This window comes from Lagopus muta, chromosome 21 (genome assembly GCF_023343835.1).
Source record: "Lagopus muta isolate bLagMut1 chromosome 21, bLagMut1 primary, whole genome shotgun sequence".
NCBI classification, from domain to species: domain Eukaryota; kingdom Metazoa; phylum Chordata; class Aves; order Galliformes; family Phasianidae; genus Lagopus; species Lagopus muta.
The window spans coordinates 6,167,807-6,184,729 of NC_064453.1; the positions used below are offsets into that span (position 1 = coordinate 6,167,807).

A 16,923-nucleotide genomic window follows, 5' to 3' on the forward strand; every position below is an offset into this window, starting at 1 on the left:
ATGCATTCTGCAAAGCAACATCCCACGTGCTGCTCTGAGACACAAATAGCTTTGTTAGTGCCTTATGAATCTCTACAAACCTTCTCAGTCTTTGCTGCACATCATTTCTTTTGTCAGGGTCCTATATACTGGGTTGCTTTCCCCAAAATACAAATAAACATCCCAAACCTGAACCTCCCTTTTCAGAGCAGCATGCCTAGGTATGGCTCCAGAACCAGTCCAGTGCACACCAGGTGCCACGAATGAGCACCCACTGCTCACTCTCACTTGGTTTCTTCACAAATCAGAGTGACTTTGTCATCAAACAAATCCTCCACAGACACTGTCACCAGCTCCGAACCAGCTTGGCTTGCTTGGGATTCAGGCAACGTCACAAAGACTTGGGAGCCAGTGAGCTGGGCCTCATCAAAAGAGATGATGTGTTCTGCTGCTCCCTGCTCTGACGTCTGAATCACCTGTGTGCAAGATGAACTGAGTCAGACACTGCACTGCTTTCCTTGTGGTCGCTTTGCTATGCACATCTTTCCCAGCCCAGCTCCTGTAGTAACATTCAGCTTCACACCAGAGGACTGCAATTACAATAGGCTTGAGGCTAATGGTAAACTCCAAAGCTCCAAATATCAGTGATGCAAAAGAGAAAATGGAAGAACCATTTAAATATTTACCTCCATAAAATTGCTATAATTTAGCTCCATAAGCAGTCATAGACGATAAAGATACTATGATTACACACTAGAGGAATGGCAGCCCAGGGAATCCCACATACTGGGCTCCTTCATGCAAGGAGCTAATCTCCACTGATGGCTGAAATATTACATTTGTCACTGGGAACTGCAGTCTGCAAGAAAGAAAGCAAGGAGGGGAAGGAATGAATGATGGTGGTGGGAATCCAGGTGGGTTGAGGTCTTTGCCCTATCCTACTCAGACTGCAAGTGTTGCAGCATCTTCCTTGAGCCCTCCTGCAAGCCAGCCTTGCACTAGCACAGAGCACTCCAACCCTAGAGCATCGTTGGCTCAGAGGCTTATGTCCTGGATGCCTCTAATCAAGAGTGCAGAAAGAGGTGACCACAAAGTGGATTTGGGAAAGAACAAGAGAGTTGAAAGGGGAGGGCTGCAAAACAGAGCAGTCTCTACCTGTACAATCTGGGCTGTGGTGGTTTGGGCCTCTGTGAAGATGACCTTGGGATGCTCAGTGCTGCAGTGCCCCTCCAGCTCACCCTGGGAGGTGAAGAGCTCCCCGCAGAGCCCACAGGTGAAGGTGTTCTGTGCCTGCTTGAAGTGCTCGGTGGTGACGTGGTGCTGCAGGGCCCCTGGGAAGCAGAAGGAGGCTGAGCAGTACAAGCAGTGAAATGGTTCTGACCCTGGGGAAGATGCACCACTCTGAGCCTGGGGTGCAATGGCCAGGGCCAGCCTGAGGACACAGGGAGCTGCAAATGACCGAGATGTGCAGGGCTGAAACCCACTGGGGACTTACTGCATGGGTTCAGTTCCTTGTTTCCTCATGTTGATCTCTCTTAACCTGTACTTAGCTCTCTTAACTCTCCGTCCAGTACTACAGGACACCACTAAACCCCAAGTAATGTAACAGCAGAGGTAACACACCTGAGTGCCGGCACTTCACGTGGACCTGCAGGAGAGCCAGTGTGGGAAACTGCTCCTTGCACATCTCACAGTCATGGAACTTCACACCTGCAAACAAGACCATGAAGAGAAAAGTGTGCACTACAAGAGACAGTGCTTCTGGAGCAGGGCTTTGTTAACACTTCAGCAACACATCCACATACAGATACAGGGAGCACCTCTGGAGACAAGGCAGGGGGAGAAGAATCCAAGAGCAGCTGAGCTGCAAGTTGCTGAGATGAGAATTGCTCTTGCTATGGGATACTGAGAATTTTCTGTGATTTGCAAGTAAACATAATGCACAAACTTGTCCTATAAGAGGTACTGCTACCTCTCTGCCAGCAGTCAGCACATGCTGTTGCTGGCTAAGAAATGGGCTGTTACCTGAGTGCTCTGCCTTCACGTGCCTTCGGTGAGCAGCAGTGCTGGAGAAGGTTTTGTCACAGGAGCTGCACTGCAAGGAAGAGAACTTGGAGGAGCGGTGATTCTGAGCTGCAAAGACGTCAGGATGGTGGGTCCGGTTGTGATACCACAACCCTGACAACTGCTGCAATGATAAGGACCAAATCGTGGTTACAACCCAAAGCTGCTCCAGGAGTATTAAGACAGCAAGAAGCTGTGCATGGAAAGCAACAGTAAGAGCAGGACTGTGCTCAGCAGATACAAGACACCAGTCAGACCCACACATCTTCCCACAGGACAACGGCCAACACCACATTTCTTCTCCATTACCCCCTGAAGAGCTGAACACTGCAGAATCCCTCGTCCCCATTTCACTACTCACTGCAGGTCTCCTTTTGAATTTCTGTTGCCTTGTAAGAATGTGCTCCCACACACACTCCCACTGTAGCAAGCCATTCGCCAAAGGAGTATTTTTATTCCTAAAGTTCTTGGCAGCTAGAAATTTAGGTAAATAGATTCCTGAAGGTCTGGACAGACAAGTACACAGTCCTCCTGCAATCACGGCCAATCTGTCTCCACAGACTTGCCCTTCCCCTACAGTTTCTGCCTCCCATGTGCAATTTTTTCCTCTAATGATGACACTCAGTGCACATGGCCAGGGCAGATGTCCTCATGCAGTAACAGGCAACAACAACCTCCAGTACGCCAGGCTAAATCCTTGCTGCCCTAGCTCACCTGGTAAGCTTTGTTGCAGATGCCACAGCTGAAGGGCTTTCCTCCAACGTGGGTCACCATGTGGCGCTCCAGGAGGGATGGGGCACTGAAGACTTTGGAGCAGTCAGGGCAGGGGTGGTACTCTCGGGAGTGGACTTCGTGGATGTGCTTGCGGTGCTCCTGCAGGGTGGCAAAGCTCATCCGGCACTTCCTGCAGTCGTAGGGATCTTCAATGTCTGGTGCCCAGGGATGCCACAAAGATGGAGGAGATTAAGAATGCAATGAAAAAAAGAGATGAATTCAGAAGAGAATTCATAGAATGGGGAAAGAGAAGGGAAAGAAGCGTTTGTAAGTTCCCAGATTAAAAATAACACTTAGGTTTTGGCCTTGCATGCACCTAAAGCTTCCCAATGTTGAATTCCCAGCAGCCCGTAGCCTGCTGGAAGCCAGCTCTGATGTTTCCTTTGAGATAACCCTATTCACAGCACTCAACCATGAGACACCAAGCCAGTCTGGAAACTACCAAATACCTGCATACGTGTCCACTGGCTACAGCCATGCAGAAGCCTTGCCTTGCAGGCTGGGCTGCCCAAAACTGGGGAGACAGCTGGTCACACTCACTGTGAAAGGACCGGAGGTGGATGGAGAGCCCATTGGCCTGGCGAAAGCCCTTCCCACACTCCCGGCAGACGTACGGCTTGTCCCCTGTGTGGGTTCGAACATGGCGTGAGAGCTCGATGGACTGGGCAAACACGGCGTCGCAGTACTGGCAGGCATACATCTTCCCTGCAGGAACAGGATAAAGGGGAATGGCTTTAAATTAGAACAGGGATTTAGGTCAGCTTTGAAGAGAAATTTTCACTGAAGAGAGCAGCGAGGCCCTGGCACTGCTGTTCAGGTGCCCCATTCCAGGAGGTGCTCAAGGAACTGGGGAACCTGATCTGCTGGGGGGCAACCAGCCCATGGGATGGGCTTTAAGGTCCCTTTCCAACCCAAGGCACTCTATGATTCTGCAAGACTGCAAACTACACAAGCTTTCCTGGGGTAGTCAGATCGATTCAACACTAAGTTGAAAAGGTCCTAGAGGAAATCATGCCTGCACAAGGAGTATTCAATTAGCAGAGACCTCCAGTGTCTGGAGGTATTATACGTTGGCGTGTCTCACATTCAAAACTAATTGCCCAAGTGCGTGGCGCTCATGCAACATTGTAATGCCTGAGCATATTAATTACAAACACAGTGACACATCCTCTGCAGTCGTGAGCTGAAATGGGCATGGCTAAGCCCTGCCTGTGGAAGGGGCTGAGTGTAGGAGCTGATGTGAAACATTATAGGAAATTCAGCCAGAGGGAAGGATGGGAGAAGGCAGGTGGTCCAGAGGGAGGCAGCCACATTGCAGGAGTTTAGATGTGAAGGGACAGAGCAGAGCTACCCAGTAGAAAAACAAGACAGACAAAGAGGAAAATCCCTTTAACAGGAGGCAAGCTTCTAACATGGAGAAGATAGAATGGAGCAGAGGAAGTGCTGGGATTGAGAAGGGTCAGCAGCTGAAACCACAAAAATGAAGCAGATCTGAGGGCAGCCTGCAGCCCACGCTCTCCCAAAACATGCACAGACCAGGAAAGAGGCCAGCAGCAAGGAGGCAGATGAAGAAGCAGGGCAGGAAGGAGTGGATGGGGCAAGCCAAGCCTCTCACCCCAACTAGGGATGGGCTCCCGTGGGGAAGACTCACCCTCAGAATGCTTTTTCTTGGTGTGGTAGGCAAGGGCTGAGGCCTGCATGAAGGTCATCAGGCAGTGCTTGCACACGAAGGGCCGGTCCCCGGTGTGAAGCCGCAGGTGATTCTTCAGCGTGGAGTTGGCTGCAAACTTGGCCCCACACTTCTCACAGGAGAAGGGCTTTTCGTCAAAATGCTCAGTCAGCTTGTGATACTGCATTCCTGGTGACAAGAGGAGGACAAGAAGAGGACCAGTACAACGTTAGTGTACAGCAACCCAGTGCCAGCTCCCACAGCCCTGCCAGGAGCACCGCCTGCTGTTTCACTCTCATCCCGACAGACACAGGGCACTGAGAGCTGGCCAGGGAGGGCTGGGAGCTTCCACACCTCTTGCTGGCCCTGCTAAGCCAGCCACAGGACTGGAACAGCTCAATTATTTTTGGAGGCTTTTAAATTCGCCGGTAGCCCCACTTTTCCTTGATGAGCCATGTGGAAAACCAATTAGGGAAGAACTAATCAGAAAGCATTTGTGCTCAGTGGGGCAGGAGAAACAAGCTGAGCTGCATTTCCCACACGTGGCACTCACAGAGCTGCAGGGAGGAGAAGATTACAGATTATCATTTTATTATGTCACTTGGGTTTCCCCAGTGTGTGCACAGGGCCCTAGAACAAACACCCCTTTCCTCCCTGCTATCACCAACCCTACCTGAAGCATGAGCAAATTCTCGGCCACAGATGTCACACGTCACAGGAAGACGCTTCTTCTTCTTCTTCTTGGCCATCCCCACCTCTCCATGGACCTCCAGCTGATGCTTCTCCAGCTCTTTCTTTGTCGATTTGACTTCGGTGCATTCCTTGCACTGGATTTGCTTTCCTCTGGCCACCCGACAACGTTTCATGTGCACCTTCAGGCGGCAGTAGAAGTGGAAGCTCTTCTCACAGGCTTTGCAGATGAAATTCTTCTTGGAAGATGCTTTCCCTTGAGGTTCCTTCAGTTCCTTGATTGCAGCACCTCCTGCCTTGTCCTCTTCTTTGTCCAGAGCTTCCACTTGGGATTCGCTGTTCACCTTCCACTTTTTGATTCCAGGTTTCTCTCCACTTCCCTCAGTCAAGAGCCCTGTGTAAAAAGCAGCTCCTGCTTGAGAGGTGACCAGGTCTGAGCACCAAACCCCTGGTCTCCCATCTCCTGAACACTCCTACACAGCAAGTCATCCCTACGGGGCAAGAACGCACACGCAAGAGATGCTCAGTGGCCACACTGTCCAACACAGCAGTGGTTCACAGCTCTGCCCAAACGTGGTCGTGGTAACCCATGGTACAAGGCATGGAGCGATCCTTGAATTCCACACACGTGTACCAGGGGTTCAATTAGATGTCAGAGCAACAGCCACATTTTTCAAAGAGCTCATTCATCCCCTGGCAAGAACAGAAATAACTGTTGTTTCTGAGAGTCTGCCACCAGCTCAGACACGTGACGTTGGGCTCGTGCTGAAATGTTTGAAGATCTGAGCCTCGGGCATGACGTTGTGCCACTGGGTCAGGCATTGACAGTGGATATCTAGCCACTAAAATGACAAGAAATCTCAGGAATACTTTCCAAACACAAATTCTTTTAAAGAGAACACACAGTCTTGCTACAGTCCTTTCAAGTCTTCTGGTTAGGGCCCTGGGGTATTTTAAGTCACTCATTACATTCGTTTCTTTAAAAGTCTAATGCTTTTCCAAGTCCCTGTAATGTCATCATTTCGAAAAGCACAAGGTTCTCAATCTACAGAAAAGACCCACATGGAATACACATATGGAAGAAATCAAAATACAAACAGATATATTTGGCTCCTTTGTTATAACGAGAACCATGCAATTCTGTGGTCATGGAAACCACTGCAGAGTTACTTTGCCAATGCACAGGAAATTCAGCCCATATTTGCAAAACTTCATTTCTGCCCTCCTCATTATGGGAAGAGCTCAGCAAAGTTTTCTCCCTGCACAGTGATATAAGCCCAAATTTCCAACCAACCAGAAACCAGTTGACATATGCCAACGGACACCAACTCAGAAATGTTAAGATGTCAAGTGGTGACCCATCAGCCCCTGAATATGTCAAGGGAATAAAACAGCCTGTAAGACTGTTGTGCAGTTTGTCCTCTTCTGTCAAGACAGCAATACACACTCTTCACCCCTAAGGTCTCTTCCCTCATCCCTATAGCCAACACTGACAGTTTTTCTGATTTAAGCAAACAAGAATCTTGAAATGTTGAACATCAGAAAGGGATGAATGTGGATGAAGATACGCATGCTGAAGAAGACAGAAATGGATATGCCTGGAAATGCCACAGCAGCAGGAGCATAATCTGAATGAGACAAAAGAGAGCAAGTTTGCCATACACTCTGTTGGGCCAAGTGTTAGCTTATGGTGCTCTGGCTCTTAAGCCTGAGATAGTGCTGCTCAGGATCTCAGGGATGGACAGGCCAGAGTATCTCAAGAACTAAATTAGGATCCAGATGTGCTGGAATATGGCTCTGGGAGAGGTACAGGTAAGCCTTCAGCCTACACAACAGCAGAAGACTATGTTATAAAGGCAGGGAGAGCTCACCTTCGTGGTGAAAAACATCAAGGAGTGGCCCTCTATATCTGCAGGGTGATGCTACCACCACCAGAGAGCAGTTCGGAATGAAAGCTGAAGCAGATCGTGTGTAATCAGTGAGTAGGTACAAACACCCTGTATTCCTCTGCCAGTACAACACACACTGCTTGGATGGTAGGTCTGCAATACAGCAGAAATGCCTCAAGCAGGAACTGCTGACTCCAGGACTTCGCTCTGCTTTGCATTCTCTCATGGCAAAGTACTGGAAGAAAAACCCTGCTGGTAATTACGGTGCATCTCCTCATGAGTTCTCCTTCTCTTTTATAAGCTTTCTGCTAAGTTGATAATTCTGGTGGCTGCTCTACTCTACCTGCAATTCATGGCAGATACCAGAACCCAGAAGCAAAACATTCTTGATGTACAGCCATCTGTCTCCCACTCTTCAAGCTGGAAGAAAATTCCACCCACCTTTTTGCATCTATCCTGTGTCACTGAGCACCTGATGGTCATTACAATGGTTGCTGACAAGCATGGGGAAATGAGCAGAACTTTTACAGGAGAGAATGAAGTTTTGCCTTCAGACTCTTGGATTCCGGGAGCTGTTTCAGGTCCACATTAAATCTCAACTGTGTTTTTTAAGCTCAAGATTACGCAGAGGAAAACTTTATTATCTGGAGTTCTTGACACATTTCTGAAATCTGAAAATTAGGCATACCTTGACAAGTAAGATCTTCCAAGAAGTGACTCTAAAAAGTCACAGGAAGCAGCTCAATAATGAAGTGATAGTTGGAAACAGCCAAATCTTGTCTTTGCAAGCATCAACTGAAGCATTAAGAGTGCTCCAGCTACAGAGGTGGGAAAAACCAATAGACTTCATATCATACCTCCACCAGAGAAACTAACTTGTTATTTTGATGATGTTGGATGAGGCTGAGGATGGATTCAGATTCCTCCACAGGAAGCCCTGTTGCTTTCCAAGTTACTCAGCTCAGGTATCAGAGATCTCTCTTCCTCCTTTTTGTGGCAAAGATGCAAAAAAAGATAGCTTTCCAGTGGAAATGCAAACTGTATGCACCTCTTTGAGCACGTATGTTCTTCAGAAAGTAAGGTTTTCTCTGTTTTAAGCAGAAGCTCACATTCCTCAAACATGAGGCCCTCAGTTATCATTCACATTTCATGCTGAGAGCCACATGGCTACTGATCCAGAACGCCACCTGCAACACTCAGGGCTGTTAAGCTGTGATATCACAGCTGAGGAGATCAGTTTTAAAATTAAGATATGGAATGTCAATGCAAAGATCATCGGATGCCAAAAAGAGACCAGTGACTGGCGATTCTCCTCAGACCGATTCATACAAAATACACGTTTCTGCCAAGCAGATACCATTTTTCCAGTCCTTTTGTTTTTGATGTCGTTTCTTGCCTGCTTATGTCTCAGCCTCTCCTTGGCTTGAAGCCCTGCAAGACGCTCAGTAACAGCAGTCTGTTCTCTTTGATACTGGTGCCAGAGAAGCAGGCATCTGTCAGAGCAATTTAGCTGACTCCCCAAGTCCCTCACTGATAAGCACTGCAAGGTGTCCAGCAGCTAAGGTGGACTGTACCTTCAAAGACACGTGTGTTTTCTGTTGGCCTACCTTTTCTAGAGCCACCAGGGCATCAGTCCTGGTACATCCCTCGGTCAGCTAGGGCTAAGGCAAGTAAAGCAAGTGACCAGAGCTTCAGCAGGGGACAGAGAAGGAATGGCAGATGAGGAGGAATCACCTTTCCTCTGAAAATCCTCAACAGAGCAATGACCAGCCAAAAAGGCCAGCTGGATTGGCAGCACCTCTTACAGAGTTTTAAGAGGGGAAAACTAGATTTGAACTGGGTATGAATACTAGATGTACAGCATAGGACATTTCTCTGGGAGACCCCTTATGCTAAGGGAGCTCTATAAGCAGTAAACTAGTCTTTGATTCCTTCTACAAATGCATCCATTCCCATCTACCACCCTAACAACTTTTTCCTATTGCTCAGGAACAGAGGCAGGCTGATGAATGGCCACTCTCCCTCTGCCCCTTCCTGGCATACAGGGAACATTTGCTTTGCCTGTCACTGACAAACATGAAACAATGGCAAATGTCAAAGCCAGTAGGCTGGCATTCATCCATCCAGCTATGGTCCTGACTCAAATTTTCAAACCAATTTCCCTTACAGAAAGGCAAGATACCAATAACAGGCTGCTTATTCTAACTAGCCAGCAATCTGTGAGTATTTCCACGCTGTGTCTGTGCTAAGCAGCTCTGGCACCACAAGTAAATGGAGATGGACTGAGCTGAATCAGCATCCGTGCTCAGATAAAAAACACATTGTGCACATCCCATCAGACTGTGCAGCCCAAAACATCTGTACTTGGATGCACTGGGAAATGTGGTGACATAAAAACATATGTGAGAAGACAGAAGAAGCAAGCCACATTTGCATCCTTTTCAATAGAATGCAAACCTGCAGTTGCCTCTCTGGCTCTCTGTTATCTTTTTCATTAAAGCACCGAATCCTGTTAAGCATTTTTCCTTCAAATGATGGATGCAGAGACACAATTCAGCTCAGCTGGAAATAATTCCATAGCTCAGGGCAGGGTCTCATGCACCATTATTGATATGCATTTGTTTCTGAAGTTCAGGAAATTGCTATCTGCATATGCTCCACTCGTACCTTTGTCAAACTGCTACAGTACGTAACACCTACTGCTGTGGGACTCTCCTGTGGGATCATTTGCTCTGGAAAATGTACATATAGCAAAACCAAATGAAGGCACGGTGAGACAATTAGCTCAGGGAATAGTCTGGGACTACAAAGTGCACCATCACTGTCAGCCTTTCATGAGACAAGTGCACTCGGATGTGAGCTTTTCACAATCAGCCTGTGAAGTATCTGCACATACAGCAAGTCAGCACATCGTAGCACCAGGATTCTGCTGTCTGCTACCACTCCAACTCCCCAGAACTCACAGTGCTATATGTAACCGACCACAGAAAGATGGAAGTCTGTTCATTCCTTACCCACATGCCCTAGCTCCTGCATCACTGGCTGCAAGTCTGGGAAAGACTCATGGACATTGCACAGCAGCTGACAGATCTTGATGGCTGGGACAGACTTCTCCTGTGCTGTACTTAAAGCTGCTTTCAGGGAGGCCTCTGAGCTTTTCTTTTGAGCAGAAATACTCAGTAGCTAGAGAAGTAAAAAGAAGAAAACATCACGAGACAGAAAATCTGGGCTGTCAGGGGTTGGGATGGTCAGGGAATGAGGGCAGTTTCCCTTTTCCTGTTTCATCCTTGCCGTTGGGAACCTGCTCAGAGAAACCAGGAAAAAAATTATCTTCCCAAACAAGTCTTTGCCCTTCCACTGATGTATAAGCATGAGCAGAGAATTTCTGGACTAAAGCAAGTTACAATAAATCAATTCTCAGATTTTCTGATTCAGCTTTAGCTTACTTAAAACTGCCTCCATCAAAAGAGAGGTTTCTCAATGCCTTACTGCACTGAGTTTACCTAATCTGTAAATCTGTCTTTCATGCATAGCTTTCTGTAGAATGCAAACTGTGCTGGCTCCAAAGGGGGGTATGCACTGCATCACCCCTTCATACCTCTTTCACTGCTTCTGTGAGTCCTGCTTCCCCTGGAGCCAAGCCCTCCACGTTTGCTCTCTGCTTAATGGCCTCTGAGATGAGCTCACTGTGCCGCAGGATGATTTCAATGGCTGTGCTTTCACTGGTGGCAACTGAGGAGGAAAATAAAAAGTATGTAAAAACCCAACATGAAAAACTCAATATGCAAGGAGAACCTAAACGTAGCTTTGCTTAGCTAAAGGTGATCTGTTAACAGCAGGAGTCCTTTCTTTATGGAGCAGGAAACAGGGAGCAGCTCCAGGCAAACTCTGGTTACGTTCACTGCCTCACAGACATCCAGCCTAAAACACAGCAATCTGGCAGACCTCACTTCTCAGTGTTTGTACAACATTGGGTGAGGAGATCAGGTTTTCCAAAGCACGTTATTGAGTGAGATGCTAACAGCCTTAAAAGGCAAGCACGACTGTCCCAACACACAGGATTTCTTCTCTCCCCAGTTGGAGATATCCCGTTTTGACATTTTGCAGAGTGATGCCTCATCCAAGGATACCACATAAAAAGGAGCCACATGCATCATGCACCAGAAGTGCTGATTTCTCTGCACTGAGCACAGAGGCAACGGAGTTCAGATGTAGATAGCTATCCCGCAGGCATTTGACCATGGGCAAGTGAATCTCAGCTTCATGTACAGACACATGCACAGCCTCCCCCCTCTCATTCACCCCAAATCCATTAATTTTCATGAGATTTCAGCAACTGTGCAGGGAGGGGGGAGCACGGGTTATGTTTTCAAGTAGGGAAATGCAATGACAGATTCCCACAGCTGGCAGGGAAACTCAAAGCCAGAGGCCAGAGCTCTTGGGAGGACAGGGGAGAGGCTGCACACAGACCTCCAGTTTAACCCATGTTTTCAGTCTGACGGGCCTTCAGCTGCTTTTTAGCACACAGTGGCAGCCAGCTCTCAAAAGGTTTGCTCACAACAAAACCTTATAGCCCTTGTAACACACAGAGCCACAAACAAAGCAGTGGCATTTGTGTGGGAAGTGTTTTTCCAGCACATAACCAATCGACTGTTTCAAAAAAGACACAGGCTTTGGACACACACCGGAGAAAAGTATTTCCAGACACCAAAGGAAGGAGTGTGAAAGGGTCTGTGAAGCTTGCAGCGGCGGAGAGGAAGGAGTTAGGAAGTACATTCTGCCAGCAGTGGGAAAGGTGCAGAGGAGACTGAGGGCATTACCTGCCTGGAAGAACAGCTCTGCGCCCGGCTCTTTCTGGATCTCCTCCATGAGCACGTTCAGCGGCAGCTCGGCCTCTCGCACAGCCAGCAGCAGCTGCCAGACCACAGAAACAGACAGAGACTGCTCCTCCAGTGCCGCAGACACGAGCGAGATGAAGCCACCTGAGCCAGTCTCGCACTTCACAATCTGTTCCATTGCCTTCAAAAGATCGTCAGTGAGGTGCTAACGAGTGACTTCATCCATCTGCCCAGCATGGCCCTAGCCAAGGCCATGGTTTGCCCCAGCCCCAGCCTTCCCTTACTCCTGCCCTGCTTGAGACCTGGCTCACAACACAACCCAAGCAACAACCACTTCAAAGCCCAGCCTTTTGCTGAAACACATGGGATGTTTCCTTGCTTCATCTCTCCTCAGTCCCCAGATCAGCCATTCTTCCTCGCCTATCTTCACCTTCCTGCACATAACTGCTTCGTTCCCAATACCTGATGCTAAGGAGGAATCTTTAAATTGAATCCTGCTGGAGGACTGCCCCAAAACCAAGCCATGACAACCAGTAAATCAAGTCCTTGTGACACCTTGCTTCCAGTATCAGCTTTAACACACAGACAGGAGACTGCTTACCTCTCTGTCAGCAGGAGCTAGGCTCTGTGCAGCAGAAATGCCACGCAGCAGTGTCTGGGTGTCTGTGAGGTGCTCCACTAACCTTTCTTGGTATCGTCTCAGCAGTTGGGCTCCATAATCCTCCAAACTCCATTTGGCTGAATGCAAGCGAAGGAATAAGAACAGCTCAACCACAGCATCTTCCCAAAGGGTTTCAAGAGCTACAGAGGGCTTGAAAACACCAAGGATGCCAGATCTCCCTTGTCATAGGATGACTTGGGTTAGAAGGGACCTCAAAGATGATCTAGTTCCCAGACATTTGCCACAGGCAGGGCTGCCAACCACTCAGGACACTTGGTTTCACCTTTTTTGCAGCCAAGTAGAGTGGGGTAAATGTGTGGCTTTGTACATCAAGACAACACCTCAAGATGTTTTCCAGTCTATTCTGATGTCCTGCTAGCAAGAAGTTCCCACTAACTCTTAATTGCAGTTTCATTGAAAGCAGGTTTTAATTGAGTCTTACATCCACTCCACCACGAAGGAGCTCTGCAGCACACTCTGTCTCAGCGGTGCGCAACTCTCAAACACAGCAACATTTTGCAAACACCCATATGGTCCAACATAAGCAAGAACTGAGTGGGCTGAGTTTCTTTGGTGAAAATGTTAAGGGAACACAAACCAGACTTGGGATTGCAAAATAGCAGTAACACCCTCTTCTCTCACTTATGCACAAAAAAAATACAACTTTAGCCTAATTTGTTCCTCATACATCTGATTCCAGACTTGACCTGATGAATCTGAGACAAGGTAACTTCAGAGTAACAGCACAATCCTCAGCAGACATCACAGTAGCAGAACACAATGAACTAATTCAAGGAAGAGGGCTAGCCTTCACCCAGGGTAATGAAAAGATTTGGGACAACATGCTGTGTACCCAAAATAATTATGATTGTATGACTGTACTCATCCCCAGACTAGTTGATAAATAAAACTGGGAACTGCCAAACAGATGAACCTGAAAGCTGGGAACTGCCAAACAGATGAAACCTGAAAGGTTTTTGGTGGTTTTTTTTTTTCCACTGTTGGAGTTACAGAATTGGAGGTGAAGATGCATAGTTACACTTTTGTAAGAGAAACAAAAATAAAAAGCTGTAGTTCATCCAGGACATCTGTGCTTGTTTTTTTTTGTTTGCGTGCTCAGGTTTTTAAATCATTTTGGTTCAGCACCAAACAGAAAGTTCAATTACTCACAATAACTACAGGTTGGTGAAAAAAAATGTACAGTCCTTGAGACCCAGAAAACATACATTGCAAAGTAAGAAGAGAAAGCTCTCCCAGGTGGGGAAGGGAGCAGTGGCAATCTGTGGAATAATCAATGGATGATTTTGAGGTTATATGAAAAACTCCCTGGACAAAGACCTTTTGGAGACAGCTTAGTTGCTCCTTGGTGAAGTTAAGGGAATCTCATTTAGCTCTGTAAGTTTTGACTTGCATGCACCCCACATGGATCAGGGCACAGATAACAAATGAAAGGAGAGGCAGTGGGTGCCCCATCCCTGGAGGCATTCAGGTCAGGTTGGAGGGGCTCTGAGCAGCGATGGAGCTGTGGGTGTCCCTGCAGGGGGTTGGACCAGATGGCCTTTGGTGGCTCATTCCGACTCAGGTGACCCTATGTTTTCATATTTCTCTCCTTCTCCTATCAAAATGCTTCTGATTTTATTACACTTGAGTTGCCACAGATGCACTCAGCTCTGCTGTGAGCTCCATGTGAGCCTGTTAGCACTGCAGCACAGGACAGCAAAGGCGGCCGTCGGCGGCTCAGATTCACTCCCTCCCTCTTCATTTCCACGATAAGAAATATTTGTGCTTCTGTTTGTTCAAGCTGCAATTTGAGAAGATTCAACTCTATGTAATTAAGGAATGCTCCTCCTTGGAATGGGTATTACCACTAGATAATTAAGCATGTTGGGAGTCTGATGTTTCAAGAAAGCAATCGTGCTTAACAAATGACAAAGCAAATTGCCTGTCGGGAATGTTTGCTACAGAGGAAGTTATCAGCATTATGAGTGCAGTTTTGCTTTCTATTAAACAGTAATTTACATTTCACTGCATATTAATTTAGTTTTTAATTTTTTAGTGACTTCAGAGCTGGTGAAATTTGCTAGTCTATCTGAATTGCTCAGCCTAAACCCACTCATACTTGGAAAGCTGTTCCACCAGGGGAAAGATGAGGAGTTCAAGTCCTGGCAGCACCACAGGCAAGCAAAAAAAACCAAACAAACCCACACCCAGCAACAGGGGGACTAGCACTCCAAGATAAGGATGTCTGATGGGGCCACTGAATGTGGGACACCCAGAAGATTACAAACCAGTGACCATAAAAGAATCATCAAGGTTGGAAAAGACCACCAAGATCATCCAGTCCCACCCCAACCCATGCCCATCGTGCTCTCTAAGCTCATCCGTCAGTGCCACATCTCCAGGGCTCTTGAACACTGCCAGGGATGGTGATCTCACCACCTCCCAGGGCAGCCCATTCCAATACCTCATCGCTCTTTCTGAGAATCAATTTCTCCTAATTTTTCCTAATATCCGACTTGAACCTTCCCTGACACAACTTTCACTGCAATGCACTGGGCTGTTTTCTAGCTGAGCCCCCTCAAATCAGTGGTCCCAGATCTGTTTTGTTTGCATAAAATGGGCATCTTATGCCCTGGTGTGAAATTAGGATCATAAGAGCACAGTGAGGTGCAAAAAACCATCCAGACTTCCTAGAAATTCCCTTCACTAAGCCCCCATACATGTGAATTTAATGTAGCCATCATACCTTTGCCATCAGAGACGTTTGCTTTCACCTCCAAGTTGTCTAGCAAAAGATGGAGACCAGGGAATGACGCTTTCACAGCCCTCAGAAGCTTGACCAAACTTTCAGCTTTCAGGGTTTTCTCCTCTTCCACCTTCTTGAGCAAATTGTCCACGGCTTCCCTCTGGGATTTGCCCTCACAGCAATTCAAAACTACCTGCAACAAAGAAACAGACAAGAAACTGTTTGCACTTCCTTCAAATTCTTGGATCTAAACAACACTGAAGTAACAGGGACAGCATCACGGTGCAACAAATCCATACCCACTGCTCAGATCGGGTATCAGGACTTCTTTGTGGAGGTGATGAGGCATTGGGAGGGGCTGCCCATGGAAGTGACAGACATCCCATCCCTGGGATTAATTAAGAGAGGTGCGGATGTGGCATCAGGAGACAGTTTAATGGTGAGGCTTGGTAGGTCATTTGGATGCTTGGACTTGAAGGTCTTTTCCAACCCTAGATGATTTCATGAGTTGGCACCTTGAAAAGTACCCCAGTGGGTTCTTCCACCAAATCTACATCTGGAAATGTCTGACAAACAGAAAACATTTCTTCAAAGGAATGCAAAAAAAAGTCTCAAAGGCAGGGTTCAAAACAACTCTCCGTTAAATATTTTGAGCAAAGACTTTCTAAATTGGCAACCTCTTTTCCCTCATTTCCCTTCATTTTTTTTCTGCTTGTCACTTGAAGACAGGAGACAAAAAAAAAGGAGACTCATTAAATAAACACCCTATTAATTGAATGATTATTTTTATGACGAGTCCACACAAGACACCTCACCTGTGAGACACAATCACTGTGGTTCAAGTATGCTGTAGCAGCAGCTCCCCAGCACAACCAGTAAAGATGGACAGCCTTCATGGGGAAAAAACAACCAGTTTCTGGGGAATGGGAGGGGATCACAGAAGTGCACACACACAGGCAGAAACTTGGTAGATCCACAGCCCGTTAATAAAATGATTAGCATCTGTCCTTAACAAAGTTATATTGTTGCTCCTTTCCTCAGGTTGGGAAGCTCGTCCGCAGTTTCATTCCCCAGAAGATTCCTCTAATTTTCAGCTTCAATTTATTCATGGCCAGCACATACCCACTTGTTCATCTGCCAACATTATCTTTTAGCTTAAAAAGCTCTTCTAAACTCTCTGTTTACCCTATTCTTCTCTCCAATTTCTTTATAAAAGCAGGATCATATTCCCTCTCAGTCTTCATTTCACTTGTCTAAATAAGGCAGCTTCCCTCATAAAACAGCTTCTCCGCTTCCCCAATGTTAACAACTGACTCTACTCCAATACAAATTCATCTTTTTTGGAGGAAGACGAGAGCTGCATGCCGTATTTCAGACAAGGTTTCAGTTCTTGCTCTGAACTTGCACCCTTCCATCTTCCTATTCTCACGGCTCAGCTCTCCAGCCATGCCATCCTTCTCCCACCTGCAGATTCTCCTCCACGTAGAGGAAAGCTCACGGCTGTGCTCATCACCAAGTCTTCCCACCACGTTTTGATGCTTTTGCGTTGACAGCATTAGCGATTAATCGAGTACCAGGAAACCTGCTGGTAACCTTGCCTCAACGTGTCAATC

At 47.1% G+C, this 16,923-nt stretch overlaps 1 protein-coding gene across 7 annotated transcripts in view; it reads right to left on the reverse strand.

The window, feature by feature from the left end:
- Window positions 1-251: 251 nt before the first annotated feature.
- Window positions 252-16,923, reverse strand: part of ZBTB40 (zinc finger and BTB domain containing 40) — a 33,926-nt gene continuing 17,254 nt past the window's right edge. For 6 of the 7 annotated variants that reach the window (XM_048967580.1, XM_048967576.1, XM_048967575.1 and 3 more), the window contains 13 exons: window positions 15,311-15,503; window positions 12,505-12,641; window positions 11,886-12,084; window positions 10,664-10,797; window positions 10,080-10,248; window positions 5,160-5,570; window positions 4,469-4,675; window positions 3,358-3,522; window positions 2,758-2,972; window positions 2,005-2,167; window positions 1,603-1,689; window positions 1,135-1,361; window positions 252-455 (listed from right to left, as the gene is read on the reverse strand). In XM_048967580.1, coding sequence (XP_048823537.1) covers window positions 264-455; window positions 1,135-1,361; window positions 1,603-1,689; window positions 2,005-2,167; window positions 2,758-2,972; window positions 3,358-3,522; window positions 4,469-4,675; window positions 5,160-5,570; window positions 10,080-10,248; window positions 10,664-10,797; window positions 11,886-12,084; window positions 12,505-12,641; window positions 15,311-15,503 — 2,499 coding nt within the window. In that variant the 3' untranslated portion in view covers window positions 252-263. The remainder of the gene's footprint in view (window positions 456-1,134; window positions 1,362-1,602; window positions 1,690-2,004; window positions 2,168-2,757; window positions 2,973-3,357; window positions 3,523-4,468; window positions 4,676-5,159; window positions 5,571-10,079; window positions 10,249-10,663; window positions 10,798-11,885; window positions 12,085-12,504; window positions 12,642-15,310; window positions 15,504-16,923) is intronic. The other variant, XM_048967581.1, reaches the window with a different exon arrangement.